General features: G+C 52.0%; 8 protein-coding genes across 8 annotated transcripts; 5 read left to right on the top strand and 3 right to left on the bottom strand.

The window, feature by feature from the left end:
* Positions 1-624: 624 nt before the first annotated feature.
* Positions 625-2,217, top strand: nop12 (rRNA-processing protein NOP12; the record flags this gene model as incomplete). The annotated part of the gene is made up of 2 exons (XM_056880811.1): positions 625-756; positions 814-2,217. 2 exons carry the CDS (start codon positions 625-627, stop codon positions 2,215-2,217), a joined length of 1,536 nt encoding a protein of 511 aa, XP_056746049.1.
* Positions 2,218-2,834: 617 nt separating this feature from the next.
* N7443_000754 (uncharacterized protein) lies at positions 2,835-3,759 on the top strand (the record flags this gene model as incomplete). Its single annotated transcript, XM_056880810.1, has 2 exons — positions 2,835-3,152; positions 3,217-3,759. The coding sequence occupies 2 exons, from the start codon at positions 2,835-2,837 to the stop codon at positions 3,757-3,759; spliced, it is 861 nt and encodes a 286-aa protein (XP_056746048.1).
* A 1,000-nt stretch (positions 3,760-4,759) lies between these two features.
* N7443_000753 (uncharacterized protein) lies at positions 4,760-6,051 on the top strand (the record flags this gene model as incomplete). The annotated part of the gene is made up of 2 exons (XM_056880809.1): positions 4,760-4,917; positions 4,971-6,051. 2 exons carry the CDS (start codon positions 4,760-4,762, stop codon positions 6,049-6,051), a joined length of 1,239 nt encoding a protein of 412 aa, XP_056746047.1.
* A 399-nt stretch (positions 6,052-6,450) lies between these two features.
* On the bottom strand, positions 6,451-7,628 carry N7443_000752 (uncharacterized protein; the record flags this gene model as incomplete). The annotated part of the gene is made up of 3 exons (XM_056880808.1): positions 6,451-6,946; positions 7,021-7,325; positions 7,377-7,628. 3 exons carry the CDS (start codon positions 7,626-7,628, stop codon positions 6,451-6,453), a joined length of 1,053 nt encoding a protein of 350 aa, XP_056746046.1.
* Positions 7,629-10,403: 2,775 nt separating this feature from the next.
* Positions 10,404-11,210, bottom strand: N7443_000751 (GPI anchored serine-threonine rich family protein; the record flags this gene model as incomplete). Its single annotated transcript, XM_056880807.1, has 2 exons — positions 10,404-10,930; positions 10,997-11,210. The coding sequence occupies 2 exons, from the start codon at positions 11,208-11,210 to the stop codon at positions 10,404-10,406; spliced, it is 741 nt and encodes a 246-aa protein (XP_056746045.1).
* Positions 11,211-12,114: 904 nt separating this feature from the next.
* On the bottom strand, positions 12,115-14,134 carry N7443_000750 (CCCH zinc finger protein; the record flags this gene model as incomplete). Its single annotated transcript, XM_056880806.1, has 2 exons — positions 12,115-12,234; positions 12,323-14,134. 2 exons carry the CDS (start codon positions 14,132-14,134, stop codon positions 12,115-12,117), a joined length of 1,932 nt encoding a protein of 643 aa, XP_056746044.1.
* Positions 14,135-14,381: 247 nt separating this feature from the next.
* On the top strand, positions 14,382-15,272 carry N7443_000749 (DNA-directed RNA polymerase III subunit RPC25; the record flags this gene model as incomplete). Its single annotated transcript, XM_056880805.1, has 7 exons — positions 14,382-14,393; positions 14,446-14,544; positions 14,596-14,692; positions 14,742-14,828; positions 14,885-14,948; positions 14,998-15,175; positions 15,228-15,272. 7 exons carry the CDS (start codon positions 14,382-14,384, stop codon positions 15,270-15,272), a joined length of 582 nt encoding a protein of 193 aa, XP_056746043.1.
* Positions 15,273-16,063: 791 nt separating this feature from the next.
* On the top strand, positions 16,064-17,377 carry N7443_000748 (cystathionine gamma-lyase CYS3; the record flags this gene model as incomplete). The annotated part of the gene is made up of 3 exons (XM_056880804.1): positions 16,064-16,168; positions 16,224-16,309; positions 16,363-17,377. The coding sequence occupies 3 exons, from the start codon at positions 16,064-16,066 to the stop codon at positions 17,375-17,377; spliced, it is 1,206 nt and encodes a 401-aa protein (XP_056746042.1).
* Positions 17,378-17,475: the final 98 nt, after the last annotated feature.

Below are 17,475 nucleotides of genomic sequence, written 5' to 3'. Positions count from 1 at the left end.
CGCAGAAATGAGAGGAAAAGGTAGACGAACTGCTATGATGGGGGAGCAACAGAAGCGAGTGACGGGGTTCTGCCGCGTCCCGGCGAGGGCGAGCTCACCGCCTGCAAAACTTCCGCGGTCACGTGCGATTGACGTCGCCGAAGACGGCAATTTGAAGACCAGAATGCATTAAAGGAGATAGAGAGGATATTGGAGAGTCAGAATGGAATCTGGGGGTTTGCTGTTGATAATTCGAGGAGTAGAGGTTGTTGAAATGTCTAAACAAAAAGGTACACAGAGTACAGTACATATCGAAACGAATCAACACCGCAGTAGCCGCCGACCTAAGTCTTGATGAAACATTAAATTTTTCTTTTCTGTTGCAATGGTAAGCTTCACGTTTTTTTTTTTTTTTTTTTCAAATATTTGCTTCCAAATCACAGGAAATAAACTGGTAACAAAGTGTAGAACTGTGTCAAAGACGACCAATCATGTGATGTAAACCAACTACCCGCGCCAAGACCGATAAGCCCAGAAAAAAAAAGTTCGGAGCTATGCGCAGTCAACCCCCAGTGTTTCTCGACTCCACCCATTGAACATCTCTTGAAGGACTATATTCCTCGGAGATTACATATCTTTCTCATCATGGGTAAAAAGTCAAAGTCTTCGTCCAAGTCGGACTCCAAGGCGGACACCAAGGCACCCGCCGCTGGACTTCCCTTTCTCAGCACCAACTCTGGCCTTGACCCGAGTCTGTCCTCACTTTTCGAGAAGAGTGTATGTTTTTGCGTCTACCATGTTACTGGAAATTGATCTGACTTCATAATCATATAGGCCGGACCCGTGCAGCCATCTACCCAGAAATACGTCGATCGGTATACAGCCAAGAAGGCCGAAGAGGCCTCGGAAGAGTCTCCTGAGGACGAAGATGAGGTAATGGGTGATGCTCCCGAGGAGAGCAGCGAATCCGAGCCCGTGGAGGAGAAGACGTCCGACGTACAGAACCGCAAGCGCAAGAGAGGCGATGCCGGAGATGATATCGAAGCGACCTACATGCGTAAAATTGAGAAGGAGGAGCAAAAAGAAGAAGAGAAGAGAAAGGCCGAGCGCGCGGAGCGTCAAAAGCCCACCAAGGAAGACGAAGCCAGCGAGGGTTCCGATAAGGAGGAGGCAGAAGACAGCGACGAGGAGGAGGACGTCCCTCCCCCCGTTCATGAAAGTGTCGCCGGAGGTGCCAAGTCCGCCGAGGTTGAGAAGTCCAGCCGAACTGTTTTTCTGGGCAACGTTTCTACTGAGGCTATCAAGTCCAAGGCCGGCAAGAAAACTCTTCTCCGTCACCTAGCCTCCTTCTGCTCGTCTCTGCCCGAAGCGACTGGCCCGCACAAGGTTGAGTCAATTCGTTTCCGCTCTACTGCATTCGCCAGCGGTGGTAGTGTTCCCAAGCGCGCTTCGTTTGCCAAGCGTGATGTTCTTGACCAGACTACACCCAGCACCAATGCCTACGCCGTCTATACCACCGCTCAGGCTGCTCGCAAGGCCGCTGCTGCGTTGAATGGTACTGTTGTTCTTGACCGCCACCTGCGAGTCGACAGCATTGCGCACCCGGCTGCGATTGACAACAAGCGCTGTGTTTTCGTGGGCAACTTGGATTTCATGGACCAGGAGGGCCCTGCCGAGGACGAGTCTGGCAAGAAGAAGAAGGTCCGCGCTCCGGCCGATGTTGAAGAGGGTCTCTGGCGCACCTTCAATGAGCACACGGGAGGCAAGGGCAACAACAAGAGTGTCGAGTCCGTTCGTGTGATCCGTGATAGCAACACCCGTGTCGGCAAAGGCTTTGCCTACGTCCAATTCTACGACGGCAACGGAGTTGAGGAGGCTCTTCTGCTCAACGAGAAGAAGTTCCCTCCCATGCTGCCCCGCAAATTGCGTGTCACCCGTGCCAGGAAGATGATGAAGAAGCGTGATGACAACAAGGACTCACGCAAGGGAGATCTTGCCCAGAAGACTCTGCAGGGTCGTGCTGGCAAGCTGCTTGGTCGCGCTGGTGCAGCCAAGCTGAAGGATGCTAGCAAGGGTGGTATCGCCGGCAACTCCTTTGTCTTTGAGGGCCACCGTGCCACAGAGGGATCCTCGACCATCAAGGTCAAGACGAAGAGCCGAGGCTCCAAGGGCAAGCCTAAGGGCCGTAGCAGCAAGCGTGCTGCCGCATACCGGGCTGCTGGTGGACAGAAGCCTTAAAAGTGAGACATCATCAAAATTATTGTGTATCTATTACGGCGTTGGGTAGGGCATTTAAAACCAAGTGCTATTCAAATATCATATCAATACATCATGTCTTGACGAATCGTGCTATTTGTAGGCTTGAAATAATAGTGTCGCGGTAAATACCTCCAGTATGTCAAGACATACGGAGATATAGAGGGACTTAATCGTGGTAGCTTCTAATTAATCTCATTAACATAAGATTCATTGCTTCGTCAATAATATTCCAATCAGTTCAAGCGCCCGTAAGCAAATCTTGTGTTGTTAAAGTGCGGCCTCATAGATCAGGGTGGAGCCATGCGGGGTGCCATACGATAAGATAGTCCTAGCTCCCATCAACGTCACACTTTCACTCTTCTCAAGCTGCATACTACAGCCTCAACTCATTCTATATCTCCTGTTTAAACTACAAAGGAATTAACTGGCCATATCCCACACTTGTGAGCTCACTATTAGCCCGGCTCTAGCGGGGTCATTGCCTAATTCCAGCTCCTTAGGCCAGCTTAACCACTCTTTGACACTCTTTCTTCCACGCGAGTCAATACCCCTCAGACCTATTACTGAGGTCCCGACGCTTTGCGAAAGGCTCCAACATGTTTCCTGCCCGCCTACGCCGACTTTTCAGCAATTACCAGTCCATCGACCGCAACGAAGATGCATCCACACGCCAACCCGAAGCATTATCAGATGCCGAGACATTCTACCCTAGCTTGTGGGAAGTGCTCAAGACGCGACATATTCTTCAGTGGAAAGCATTCCAGCAAAGTCTCCCAGCAGAGCTGGTAGATGCGATTATCGATGCCGCCGAGTATTGGGCCTCGACAGAACGCCGAATGGAAGATGTCAGGAGAATTACGAGCGATCGGGATCAGGTTTTACTGAAGACTGTACCGCTCTGCTATGACCGAAAGGTTTGTTTCTGCCTTCTTCGCTGGTTGTCTTGTGCACACCCCACTCACATGCTACGTGATATAGAGTCTAGAGCGATCAAAGCCCTTGAAACCACTTCCTCACCGCACTTTACACCCCTGCCGGAAGATAATTTTCCGCATTTCATCCCATGACCAAGGCCACGGCCCGATCCGCGAGAATATGTACAATAACTCCTGCACTTGGTTCGACACTGAGGTCATCAAGGCTGCGCACACAAAGAGCATGTATGCCGACGGCACTGAACAGGAGATTCTGGATAATGAGCGCGGACAAGAGAAGAAACACTTTGCTCCTGACGACGAACTGCTCCTTCCACGCAACAACAAGTTAAAAGTCAACGGCTCCCGGGTGTCGGAGCCGCAAAATTCGGTCATTACTTGGCATTATCTGGACGATGTTCAACCGGACTCAGAGGAGGCTTATGAGATTGAGACGTCTGAAGGTCGTGGTCGGTGTACTTTGGATGGACATGGCGTGTGTGAGCTGGAAGTTGGGGACTCTATTGCTTTATGGGCTCGGGCGAGGTTTCCGGGGTGGATCAATCATGTGGATTTTGCGAGTGTTAGGGTCTTCTGGGCTGTCTGATGAGAAGACCGTGGCTTAGGTATTGTTTAGCCATGCAGACCTGCTAGATATGATTAGTGCATACACGATGTGATGGCTCGGGAATCGGATTTGCTCCAAATGGAAATGTATCAACACAAACAGATCCTAGGATATGCAGTTTCTCGAGAACCTCGGGTCTATACAACTCCTCATAAACAAGTAGCTGGCTATTATAAGAGTATACCCCATGCCTCAGGCCCCGGCCAGCCTGAGGCCACCACGATCACGCAATTGTGCCAAGACAGCCCGATCGGCGCCAAAGGAGGAGTATAAGACCATTCGACCTCCTCGACCTTTCTTTTTCCCTGTTAAGCCCCCCCCCGACTATATCGTTATGATACTAATTAACAGTCACTTATTCACTACAATGCCCCCTGAACAGAATGGCTATCTCTTCCCAGGGGCACCTTTCCTACGCTGCTGGAAATATCCGACGCAGCCGACAGGCCGAAACAGAGTGTCCCGGGGACGGTGGGGTTCCCTACGTCAATCGGCGACCCATTCAATCGCCGACTCTGACGAAATTGAGCGTCCAGCCAATTCTGAGTCCCCGATAATCAGCTGAGATCAACGAGCATGGGTCGTATCGAGCCCCGATCGACGATTCCGCGACAACTCGACCGAGAAAGGGCCCTACAGTCCCCGGTCGTGTGTCACGATTACTGCTGGAACACCGCTCTACCAACGCTTCCGCCCGCTTGCGACGTCCCGACTGGACGCCGGTTGCGTTATCTGCACTGCCAATGGTGATCGGTGACTTACGCATTCCTCTGTCGTTATTTGGGTCTTGGCTGATGCTGTTGTCTACCCCCCTTTTTTAAATCGGCGATGTTCTTGCGGTCAGGAACTGTTATTTATCTTTAGATACCCCGAATGAATCTGTTCTGCTTTTCCTCTCTAATTCACTGTTTATTTTAATCTTACTCCGAGCTTTCTCCATTCACCCCGATTCATCTTCACATAACCTATCTCTTCGCAAATGGCGTCTCGGAAATGCGCAGCTGTGGTCGTGGGCGCTGGCCCGGCCGGCGTCGCAGTCATGGGAAACTTGCTAGAGCGCCAGATCGGCACGATAGCCTGGATCGATCCCAGCTTCGAGTCCGGTCGTGTCAACCGGAAATACCGCGAAGTTCCTAGGTTCGTGATATATACCACTAGATACACCGGACAGGCCACTAACAAGCCTCCAGCAACACCAAAGTAGCCCTCTTCCAGGCCTACGCCACAGCAACACAGCCCTTCAAGACCATCGTCGAGAACTCATGTCTCCCAAATGCATTCTCATCCATGGCCAAACTGGACCAGGAAAAGACCTGCCACCTCCACTACGCCGCCGACATGGTCCGCGACCTAACAGACGGCCTGAGGAAGATGGATTCCGTCTACGCCTACCGCGGCTTCGTCACCGCCGCCAACCTCGTCGAGAAGGTAAAACCACAACACCCGCATATCGACACATCCGAGAATGCTAACACCGACCCCCAGACCTCAGACAACAAATGGACCGTCCGTGTAAAACGTCATGACTCAGAAGATGAGCTCGAAATCGAAACTTCCCGCCTCATTCTCTGCACAGGTTCCCACCCAACCAACATTCCCGTCCCAATCCCTGGCCTAGACATCTTCCGCCTAGACCTCGACACAGTCCTGAAACCCTCCGAACTAGCAGAAACTCTTCCCAAATCACACCCTTCCACAGTCGCCGTCGTTGGCGCCTCCCACTCCGCCATCCTAGCAATCTTAAACCTAGTCACTCTCGCCCGCGAATCTCATCCTCACCTCCGCATCAAATGGTTCACCCGCCACCCACTCCGCTACGCCGAGTACATGGACGGCTGGATCCTGCGCGATAACACAGGGTTGAAGGGTTCAGCAGCGGACTTTGCGCGTGCGCAGCTTGAAGATGGCGTATTGAGTACTTCGCCTGCTGGACAGGTTTTGGACAAGGTTGATTGTGGTGAGGGCAAGGAGGCCGAGATGTATGCCAAGTATTTGCCGGAGTGTTCGCACATTGTGTCTGCGGTTGGGTTCACGAGGGATCCGTTACCGCAGCTTGTTAAGGATGGGAGGCCGCTTGCTATGGAGTTTGATCATGAGTCTGGGCAGTTCCATGAGCAGGCTGGTGGGAAAGGCATCCCCGGGTTGTTTGGTGCTGGAATTGCTTTCCCGGAGCGAGTTGTTGACCCCTATGGCAATGTTGAGTATGCGGTGGGATTCTTTAAGTTTATGAAGTTCTTGAAGAGGGTCACGCCGGCTTGGGGTCCGGCGTAGGCTCTTTTCTGTGGTTTTCTTTTTCTCATGCAAGGCTGTGCCTTGGTTGAGGTATTCTTATGGTGTCATGATTCAACATACCCGGCGCTATGTGATGGGTGTTTATATTCCTATTTTCTTTACGGGCTGGGATTGAGCCTTTTATCATCAGTTGATTGTTACTTCAGCTCCAGGTCATCTGGTATAGTGGTTGAGACAAATCAAATATCAGTTCACAAGAGTCGCGAGGTCTTCATTATTATGTCCATCGAGTTTGCAATAGCAGTAACTCCGGTCCAATTTGTCCATGCAAATCCGTAAATCGTCAATCCGGTCCATATTCAACGTCAATTCATGAATCTCAGATTACCCGTCCGTCCTACTCCCCGGCATCATCCACATTTATAGAAAGTGACCCGATTACAGTGCCATCAGGACACCCACGAAGCCAAGCGCAGCAACAGCACCGCCAACAGGGCGCACATTACCCGCACCGTTGACATTGCTCACATCCGTCTGCCGGGGGAAGTCAGTGCTGGTACCGGTAGCAGTAGCTCGGTATTCGCTCTGGCTAACAACAGCCTTCGCATCATATCCAGTGGCAGTAACAGTCCAGCTGGTCGAGGACTGAGACCAGGTGAGAACAGTGCCACTGGGAGGCGCAGTAACGGTGCCAGCAACATTGTGCAGAGTAGAGGTTCCGTTCTTGGGGAAATCACCGGGCTTATAGAATTTGTCGGACGAGTCGTTGAAACCGATGTCCTGGCACTTCAGGTTATCCAGTGTCGAGTCGCAGGTGTCCCAGGCCCAGTTGGGAATCGAGTTGTACAGGTTCGGCAGGTCACCAGGGAAGAAGACGCCCCAGAGGTTGGCGCCAGCGAGCGTGGGGACAGTGTCGGGGCAGACTTCCCAGGCACTGCGATGTGTGAGCTTGATTTTCTTTTTTTTTTTTTTTTTTTTTTGATCCAATAGATTAAGGTCATGGCTTACGCAGAGTAACTGGCACTGGCACCGCAGCATGCGCATTCGGTGGCTTGATTCGCGATATTGAGCCCGTTGCCCAGGTTCGCAAGGTTGCCACTGCTAGCTTCGTTGACTGTTTGGTCGGTGACGTTCTTCATGCAAGTCATCTGCTCCTTACGCGCTGTCAGGGTGTTTTGGAGCACCTTGCCCAGATCGCAGGAGCAGCGGTTTGGTGCGTTATCCGGCGCAGGCCAGAAGGGGATCGGTTCGGCGGCGCTCGGGCATACTGCGAAATATTGTTGCACGAAGAGTTGGTACTCGCAAGAATAGACCTGGATTTAATATCAGTATATGGCCACTTCAGTCAATTGAGGCTATCTTACTTGGTTCCAGCAGGTCTCAGCCATGCAGTTGATATACTGCTGGTGCGCGGTACAGCCGCAGTCCACCATGCAGTCGCCATCACCTCTGCAGTCTGTCACACAAGTGCCCCATTTGTTGGCGACATCGCGGTTGCAGGAGTCGTAGCTCGACCCGTCAGCGCAAGCATTGTTTGTAATGTTGGTCTGGGCTTGAGCCACGCTCGCGAAGCCAGCGAGAACCGCAGCAGACAAGGTAAAGTAGACGCTCGGCATGGCGAAAAGTAAAATCCAGAAAGTAATATTGTAAGGTACTTAAACACCAATCTTTGCTGGGCCGCGCTGGTTGGAAAAAATATCTTAGTCTCCTGCTGAGACTCAGTCTCGAGGCATTGCACGCGCACTTATATAGGCCGATCAATACGATGACACAGGAACTGTCGGATCCTCGGTGGCTTATGCATGATACCTAGGCGAAACGATCATTCTGAACCGAACTGTCATCGTTGGCACATTGATCCTGCAGCGTCGTACGGGAACCCGATGGGGGTGAGCAGACGTGGCCATTCAGCATCGTCGGACAGTGCCAGGAACCCAGGTTCAATGCCCATGCGCACATATCTCACATGTAGGCAGTCACTTTTATGCTTGCCAGATTGGATGCATCAGACATAGAGGAGAATTGCGAGTTGTGAAGAGTGAGGTTTTCTATGGTTCGGTGCACTATGCCAGGGCGCCCTTGCGGCGGTCGCTACGAGGTGGGGCCACTTACTTCCGAACATGAATCGGTGAGATGAACCTTGCATGCGCATGGATTTTCACCATTGTACCATGGTGAGCTGGGCTGAAGGGCTTGGTGTCTTTTTCCTTCTTTCCCCGTGGCTCCCTGGATTCGCGGACGATTTACATAGTAAACCGTGTCCCCTTCGGCAGGTTTTAGGAAAAGGAAGGTTTGATCTTGGAATCATGCGGTGCCGGGATTCGAGATGCCAAGATGCAGGCTAGATTGACCCCCTTGTCAGGGTTCGGTGTCTGGTGTAGCCTCGCATCATGATGGCATGGCTGAGGATCGAACAAGTATTCATCGTGAGACACCAAATCATACAATAACTTGCGATAACGATTGAGCTTTGTAGTCTCGCAGGAGCTGATTATTGTTGAGGCTGATGATGAAGTAAGTATAAGCATTGACACCCGAAAGCCCCGAATTAGGAACCATTGCGATATCACCTGATGAGGCTGAGCTAGTGACGAAGGCAGTGCTACCGAACCATGACAGCGAGAGAGACTTTGTCGGCTTGAGTGTCAGTGGCCTGAGAACCGATCTATAGCTAGATGATCGCAACTAGCCCTTGAATACTCCGACCAGGAGCAAGATGCTTCGCCACGAACATTCTAGGTTCATGCTAGCAATGCAGCGCAGCCTAAAGCAGGCTTCCAAGAGACACTGACCGAGTCAGATATCTGATCTTCGGAAGTTTGATCAGAAATAAGCTAGGCTTCGGAGACATGAACCGGCCTTCAAGAGGCTGCGAAGTATAAGACCGAACCATCTTGATCCGGCAGATCCCATGGTCACAGGCCAATTATAACTGATCTTTTCCCTCCAACGAGGCATGCTTCAACTTATAGCTTCTATAGCAGACAGAAAAAAGAGTCCAGCCGAATCGAAGCTCTATCTGAGTTCCCGCACGATCGAATAACTTGACCTTGTACTTTTCATCTCAGCCAAGGTCCCACGCCTTGTATTTTAATCAGTAAAGTTCGTAATATTGACTCAAGGCTCGTAATCTGTGCAGGTGAACCGATCCAAGAAACAACCTCTCACGGACCCCAAGAATCCCATTCCACAAGGAGAGAAAAATCAACCCGATAAATTTAAATCAAACCATGACCGTAAACGCACACTTCCAACACTAAGCGCCTTCTTTCTCAATCCTGCATCTTCCCATCTACACAGGGAACCCAAAGCCAAGCCCAAGCCCAGTTCCCAAACCACATGGCCATGTGCCGAACCCGCCTACGCAGCAGCGTCCAGTCAGAAAAAAAACAAAAACGATGCGAACTTGAAACTCTACAAAAGCACGGGACATCGCGAGCAGCTTCAAACCGAGCCCTGCGATCGTAACAGGACAATCCAAAGGCACCCAAGCATAGCAGGGATTCCCCCATATTCCTGTCAGCACCTCGGCAATACACTTGCAGATCCGTGATCACCTCTCCCTTCCTCACCTCACCCCCTTATCCCTTCCCCCATCCTAGCAGTCGATATGAGAAGCTAGGAGGTCCAAAGCATAAATACACTCCATCGCGCATAGGAATGACGTCCATACCCAAACTCTCGAAATTCAAATCAAATCATCAGGGCTTAATGTGGAGCGAAAGAAAGGGAAAAAAAAATCGCCCCTCACGGACAATTGCCGCTAAGCCGTTGGCCCCACGCGCCGTGGGTCTAAGTTGCGACCTAAACTAGTGTGTGAGTTGATCCTCATTATTCTCTCTTGTTTTTTGTTTTGTTTTGGTCCGTGATCGTGTGTCATGTTGGTCATCCCTTACTCGGTGAGAGGGTAAGGGCTGGGTTTGTTATTGTTCGCTCGGGACTTCTTCGTATCTTCGGACCTTCGTACTGTTTTCTAGTTTCTTTTTCTGTTCTCTGGTTTATCGCGGGCTAAGGCGAGATGTTATCTCCGGTTGACCCACCGTTCTCAATGGGGCAACCTCGGGCGTTAAATGGATTTCCGAGACCTTCCTGATTTTACGTTGGTGGCATTGTGCTGTATTTTTAGGTTATAGTATACTATTTACGGATGCATCCAGGTAACTGTCAAAATTTCATACACATTAAATTGGTAAAGAGTACATTCGTGAGAACATGTTAAAAAAGAATGGCCCAAGCACCATCGATGATTAAAACCCGTCTGACACAGGGGTATGTGCAATGTCAGACAGATTGACTAAAGATTGGCCCAATGCAAAAATGCAATCCAAGAACGCAAGTCCAAGTCTGAATGGAAAATGTACAAGGCGGTTCACACCTATAGAATGGTCATTTTACAGGAAGGCAATGGCGCCGGCGACAACGGCCATCATGCCGCCGGAGACGCGGTTGGCGAGTCCGCCGTTGGTGGCGGGCACGGAGGTCTGCGACGATGAGGCAGAGGCGGTGCTGCTGGAGGCGGAGTCCGAGCTGGAAGTGGTGGTTGAGTCGGCGCTGGTGGAAGCGGCGGTGCTGGTGCTCTCGGTCTGAGTCTCGGTGCTGGTGGTGCTGGTGGTGCTGGTGGTCATGGTGGTCATGGTGGTGGCAGCGGAGCTTGAGCTTGAGGTAGAGCTGGTGCTGCTGGTGCTAGTGCTGGTGCTGGAGCTGGTGGTAGTGGTCGACTCAGAAGTGGTAGTCGAGGTGGCCGAGGTGGTGGCCGCGGCAGTAGGAGTCGCCGCGGCAGTAGCTCCGGTGACGGTAAAGCGAGGCAGGAAGTTGTAGTTGCTCGAGTCCTCATCAGAGATGATCTCGATAGTGTACCAGTCGGTGTTCACATCGTCAGGGACGGTCCAAGTGTAGCTTCCATCATTGTCGATATCAGCTATCATGATGGGTTAGTTCTGATATCATGGCGGAGACGGGTTGGCTAAGACCAAAAAAAACTCACAAGCTATGGCATCGCCGCTGGTGGAAGTAGTCACAGAACCCTGCTGCAGGCGCAGACTGACGGACCCGCTAGTAGTAGGCCTCCACTTCAGAGTGGTGGCCTCGCCAACAGTAAAGGAATATCCATTGCCGGAAATCTCAAAAGGGTTGGCCTTGCTGTTGGCGGCAACAACAGCCGCAAGAGCGGAGACAGTCAGGCAGATGAAAGAGCGCATTGTGACTTAATAGAAGAACCAAGGTCTAGAGATGGAGAAAAGGGGTGGGAATGAATGAATGAATGAATGAAATGAAATGACTGGGAATTAATAGTCAGAGAATGCGAGAGTTTAAATGAGCGTAGCGCGAGTCTAGTGAATGACACAAAAAGAGGCAAAAGGTCAAGAGGCTCCGAAGCGAGGCTCCGTCTATATAAGAGGGTGCTGCGCCCATAGTCATCCGCTTGTAGGAAGGCACCGGGAGCACTAGACGGATATCAATAAATAGCGCGAGGGCGGGCGCTACTAGGATTGGATGGAGAACACCCCTAAAAGGGCAAACCAGGGAATTGCGTCGGACTGCGCGTGGCGGAGATCCACGATATACCCGAGCGTGGCTAAGATTGGTCACGTCCAGGGCTCAGTTCGACGCTTGGCGTATTCTTTCACCAGTGATGAGCCTCGCTTCAAGTGTACCTTAAATGACATGCTCCACACTGTGTTCAGGACCGTGTCTGTATTTGGGTATTGACTCGGCTAGACTTGCTGGGTCCCTCTAGGCAGTACTTCGGACTTTCTCCTCTTTTTTTTTTTTTGCCTTCGTCCGTGGTTTGGCTTCCTGCTCGGCCCGGGCTATAATTGGAAATCTGGAACATGACCTGGATATGTGATAGGAATGCCTTTCAATACTGTAGATTCCAAAATGTGGATGCGCAAAAAATGGTGATCATTGCCGGCCCCCCAAAGTCCACGCGAGTCAAACTGACCCCCGGACTTCTAAATCAGCCTGCCCCTTTTGACCCCTGTTCCCGTGCGCTTGGTGCTGCCTATACCTACATAAACGAGAAGGAAAAATAGAACAAAATGAAAACTACCAATATGTGCTCGTAAACGTGCTCCGGTAGAGCCCGTAAGGGTATCCGATTTATTGCGGGGCGCCGTTCGCCTGCGAACTGATCGAGGGTTCTAGCAGGCCATTTTGCCCCAGCCAGCTGATCACTTCCATGGCTCGGCGATCCTCATCTTCTTTTTGCCGGTCCAGTAGCTTTGGTTAGGTTAGTTGGTGGAAAGCTTGGTTGAAAAAAAAAATAAAGAATAAAAAACCCCCAGTAATGGGAAAGAGTGACACTTACTGCCTGAAGAAGTCCCTTGCGCCCCTTCTTTTCAACTGTCTTAGCCTTGGCCTTGGGGCCGCGCTCGGAGGCCTCGTGTGAGAATTGGCAGCTGTCTCCCCGGTTACACTGTCCGCTACGAGCGAAATGGCGGCATCGGATCTTCTTGCTTTCGCGAGGGGGTGGAGGAACCCTTTCGGGTCCCTGGCGACGTGAACTAGCTTCCTCTGGGGCTGCGTCGACATCGCTGTCCGACTCGAATTCAGACTCCGAGCCACTGGACGAGGTCCAGTCGTTAGCGTCAGACACATCGGATGAGAGATCCATGCCGCTCTCTAGACGGTTGACTGTGGCGTTCACCGTCTCGGCAGGAATAGAACTGGTATCAACAAGCTGAGAATCAACCGCTTTCGCCGTGTCCATGGCGTCTAGAGCCATGGGATCCACAGCGTCAGCTGAATCGGATGCTTCATTTTTCTGGTCTGCTTCTGGCTTGCTTTCGGGAGCGACTGAACCATTGACTTGAGTAGGTTCATTCAGGCCCTGTGCCTGTCTCTGTAGGGCTTCGACCTTGAGACGAGCCGCTTCTGCTGCCGCCTCGGCCTTGGCGAATCGTTTCTGCTCTCGGTCGAGGTTGCGCCGTATTTTGTCAGCCTTGCGCTGCGCCTTCATTGCCTCGTCGAGCGCTGGATCTGCAGCCTCTTCGGATTTTTGCTCGAGCTGTTTCTGCTTGAACTTCTCTCTTTCCTTCTCTTTCTCGAGACGAGCGGCCTCGCGCGCGGCATCACGAGCAGCTTTGGCCTCTTCCATGGCCTTCTTCTTTTCGTCGACTCGAGCCTGCGTGGGAAATTTCTTCCTTCGTTCCGCAATCCAGGCTGCAATATCCGCAGCCGATTGCAGTTTGGCCGTTTGTCCCTTGTACATAAATTGAAGCGACGCAGCACCAGTACCGGGTTGGGCTAGTTTCGATTCCTCATCCGCATCCTCCTCTTCCTCGCTAGACTCGTGGTCTTCCGTTTTCGGGGTCAGGCCCAGCTGATTATGCTTCCTCTTCCTCTTCTTCGGCTTTCGCGTAGCATCCGCCGCGGGTGGTGGCTTCGATGGTAATGGATTGCCAAAACTTGGAACGGCCGGCGCAGCTGGTGTTCGCGGCGCCGTCGACTGAGGTTTATGAAAAGCTGACGAGTGATCCCGTTTGTGGTGGTTTCGCGATTTAGGTCCATTGTTTCCGTGCTGTTGAGGCCAAGAGCCTCGTCCATGTGCAGGCGGGGCTCCACCGTACGAGCCGGGAGGAGCCTGCATTTCTGAGCCCCAGGGCATAGCGCCCATCATCATGGGGTTTGCTGGTGGAGAGGCATGCTGGTGTGTTGAGGGTCCGGGAGGGTATGGCGTAGTGGGTGGTGTAGAGTAGGTGGAGTGTCCGATGTTCGGGGTATTAAATCCTGGCAACGGTTGATAGGCGGGCGAACCTGCAGGCTGTGAGAACGGTTGCGGAGACTGATATTGTGACGGATTCGGAGGGTGTTGGTAATTAGATTGCTGGTGAGGATAGGGCGGGGGAGTCATGTACGGCGTTGGCGGTGCTGGTTGAGCCGGATATCCATAGTTTCTAGGCGCGTAGTTGTACCCGGAGTTGTTGGGATAGGAGGACCGGCCACTGTCCGGGTGGTGATGTCCACCACCTCCACGACCTCGATTTCCACGGCCGCGGCCGCGTCCACCAGCTCCGCGTCCATTCCACTGTCCAGGCGGCGCGGAGGGGGGATAGGCTGGCTGTTGAGAGGTCGGAGGAGGGGGTGGTGGTGGAGGAAATGAAAACCCCTGGGAGGTCATAGTTGCCCTGGCCAAGGTCCCAGCGCAATAAGCCGGACTTTACACCATGGCGCAGAAAATGATATCTGCATGGCGCGATTTTTTTTTCGAGCTCTAACTTTTTGACAGCTGCGGAGGTCACGTGAATGCGGGATCCGCACTGGTGAACAATCGTGACTTTTTTTGGTTTCACTGATGCTGGTCATAGTCGAGAGCACATGTGTTTCTCCTCTTTGCATAACAATTCTCCTTCTTCACTTTCTCCATAATGTTCATTCTGGTATGTTCGTCTGCCCTCGCTGGCGTGATATGATGCTCACTGACTGCCGCAGACCACCATCTCAGATCTGATCCAGATCTCACCTGAGGACTTTTCAAAGTACAGTGCCGTGGCTATTGAAGATAATATTAACGAAAAATATGCCAACAAGGTGTGTGACTCGAGGCCCGAGTCCAACTTGATCATTTCTGACAATTTTTAGGTCATTCAAAAAATCGGTCTATGCGTCAGCTTTTATGACCTCCTCGAGTCCTCAGATGGTCTGATCGGCCATGGAACAGGCCTCGTCAATGTCAATGGTAGGCAATCTCACATTACTTGTCAAAAGAAATCCTGCTGACCAGCCAGTTAAATTCCGCATGATCGTCTTCCGGCCCTTCAAGGGCGAGATCATGATGGGCAAGATCGCCAGCGGCACGGAGCATGGCATCAAAAGTGTGTATTCATCGATTCCATTTGCAAGATCTGCCTCGTTTACTGATTTAACCCAGTTGCCGTTGAGTTTTTCAATGATATCCTGATCCCCCCAGGCCTGCTCCTTGACAATGCTAGATTGTGAGTCAGACCTTCTCGTCTTTATGGCCATTGCACTAACCCGACTCAGTGACTATGCGGATCAAGTCTGGACCTGGGTGAACGATGATGGATCCACGTTCTACTTTGATGTCGGAGAAATTGTCCGTTTCCGCGTTGAGACGGAAGAGTGGCATGACCAGATCCCCAACGCACCTGAGCTCGCTGATATGCCTGTTCAGGAAAGGAAGCCTCCGTATTCCATTATTGTACGTGACACTGTATTTCGCTGGTGTCGGATTTGGCTGACTGATATATTAGGGCTCGATGCAGATGGCCGGCCTCGGGCCCGTTGCTTGGTGGTGAAGTGCATTTATAATATACGGGCGCTCCATTTCCTTAGTAGTCAGATCAGATACCCATGGCCCAGTGGCCAGCAAAATTCAGGAGAACATTCATAGACACCCCCGGATACTACATTCCAGACTTACTTGGCCATTGGTAATTAGTAATTGGTAATCATGATGAGCTCTCGGACTCCGGGACTTCATGCAATAAGACACCATTGTACGGGGCTGAAGGACTGCGATGGCGCAATATGTAGGCACCAGGCAGGTACACGCCACGGTGCTTTGGCCGGGAAATGCCATTCAACTTGTCTACTCCGTAGGCCCTGATTAGTGCATCAACAAACATAATCTCCGAAACACGGCATACTCCAATTCTTCGATCCTATCTAGGTAATCTTGACCGGGCTAGAGTTCACCGATCACTCCGATCTTTCGGAGTGTTCAGACTTTTCGCCGAAACAATCGCGGCTACACCCGGTAAAAAGACCCAATTGTGGATCATTTGGCGGCTCTGAGCCACTCACGACAAGGCGATTGATCGTCTTATGCTGCAAGAACCGTTGGCAACGTAAAAGAAATAGAGATTGAGCTAGAGTTTTTTTTGGAGGCGAAACAATAAACCACGTTCCTTCCCTTGGCTCACAAGGTTTTCTCCCTGCTTTGGTGCTTGATAATCACAGCTCGAGTTCCAAGTGCGGTGATCTCATCGTATCCTTCATAAATCACCTCATAGACGCTTCCGGCCTTTCTTTCTCTTTATATCTTCATCTTTTGCATTGCATCTCCCCATCTTCACATACCTTCACAATGGGCTCCATGGAGAACGGTCACTCTACTGAGCGCCGCTTCGGCACGCTCGCTGTCCACGCTGGTGCCCCTCACGACCCTGTCACCGGTGCTGTCATTGCTCCTGTATGTTTGCGCCTCCGCCTCTACGACTCTGGGACTATCGCTAACAATCCTATAGATCTCCCTATCTACCACCTTCGCCCAGACCAGTGTCGGTAGCCCCGTCGGTCTGTACGAGTACACTCGCAGCTCCAACCCTAACCGGTTCGTCTCTAGCCCCAGCCTTCAGCGCCCAATTCGCCCGCTAACCTTCGCAGGGATAACTTCGAGACTGCTGTGGCCGCCCTCGAGCACGCCAAGTACGCCCTTGCCTATTCCTCTGGCTCCGCTACCACCGCGAACATCCTGCAATCCCTCGCCCGCGGGTCGCACGTCGTCTCGGTCTCCGACGTATACGGTGGAACTCACCGATACTTCACAAAGGTCGCCGACGCTCACGGCGTCACTGTGACCTTCTCCCCCACCATTGAGCTGCACGTCGAGGAATTGATTCGCCCTGGCGAGACCAAGCTCGTCTGGATCGAGACCCCTTCCAACCCCACACTCGGCCTGGTCGATATCAAGGCCGTTGCCGATATCGCCCACCGCCATGGCATTCTGGTCGTTGTCGATAACACCTTCATGAGCCCCTACGTCCAAAATCCGCTCGATCACGGCGCTGACATCGTCGTCCACTCCGTCACCAAGTACATCAATGGTCACTCCGATGTCTTGATGGGTGTCGCCGCTTTCAACTCCGAGGACCTTAAGGAGCGTCTTTCTTTCCTCCAGAACGCCATTGGTGCCGTTCCCTCGCCCTTCGACTGCTGGCTCGCTCACCGTGGTCTGAAGACCCTGCACCTGCGCGCTCGCGAGGCTAGCAAGAACGCCACCGCTGTGGCTAAGGCTCTTGAGGCTTCCCAACATGTCATCTCCGTCAACTACCCCGGTATTGACTCCCACCCTCATCGCAAGATTGCTATCAAGCAGCACCGCGATGGTATGGGCGGTGGTATGCTCAGTTTCCGTATCAAGGGTGGCCAGACTGCCGCGCACAACTTCTGCAAGTACACCAAGGTCTTCACCCTGGCTGAGAGTCTGGGTGGTGTTGAGTCTCTTTGTGAGGTTCCCTCTAGCATGACCCACGCTGGTATCCCCAAGGACCAGCGTGAGGCTGCTGGTGTCTTTGACGACCTGGTCCGCATGAGCTGCGGTGTCGAGGACGCTGAGGATCTGTTGGCCGATGTCTTGCAGGCTTTGGAGAAGGCTGATAAGGCTAACGGTAGCGCTTGAACTACTTGCATTTTCGGTCGTACTTTGAATCTTGCATTATAATGAAAATAGATAATAGACGATTTTCTTTTGTTTTAGACGTTGGCGCTGGCATTGCA

The sequence above is a fragment of the Penicillium atrosanguineum genome, assembly GCF_028827265.1.
Source record: "Penicillium atrosanguineum strain IBT 20685 chromosome Unknown utg000001l_segment0_segment0, whole genome shotgun sequence".
Taxonomy (NCBI): domain Eukaryota; kingdom Fungi; phylum Ascomycota; class Eurotiomycetes; order Eurotiales; family Aspergillaceae; genus Penicillium; species Penicillium atrosanguineum.
The sequence above is the reverse complement of the archived record's forward strand: the minus strand, read 5'-3'. Positions and strand labels throughout refer to the sequence as shown.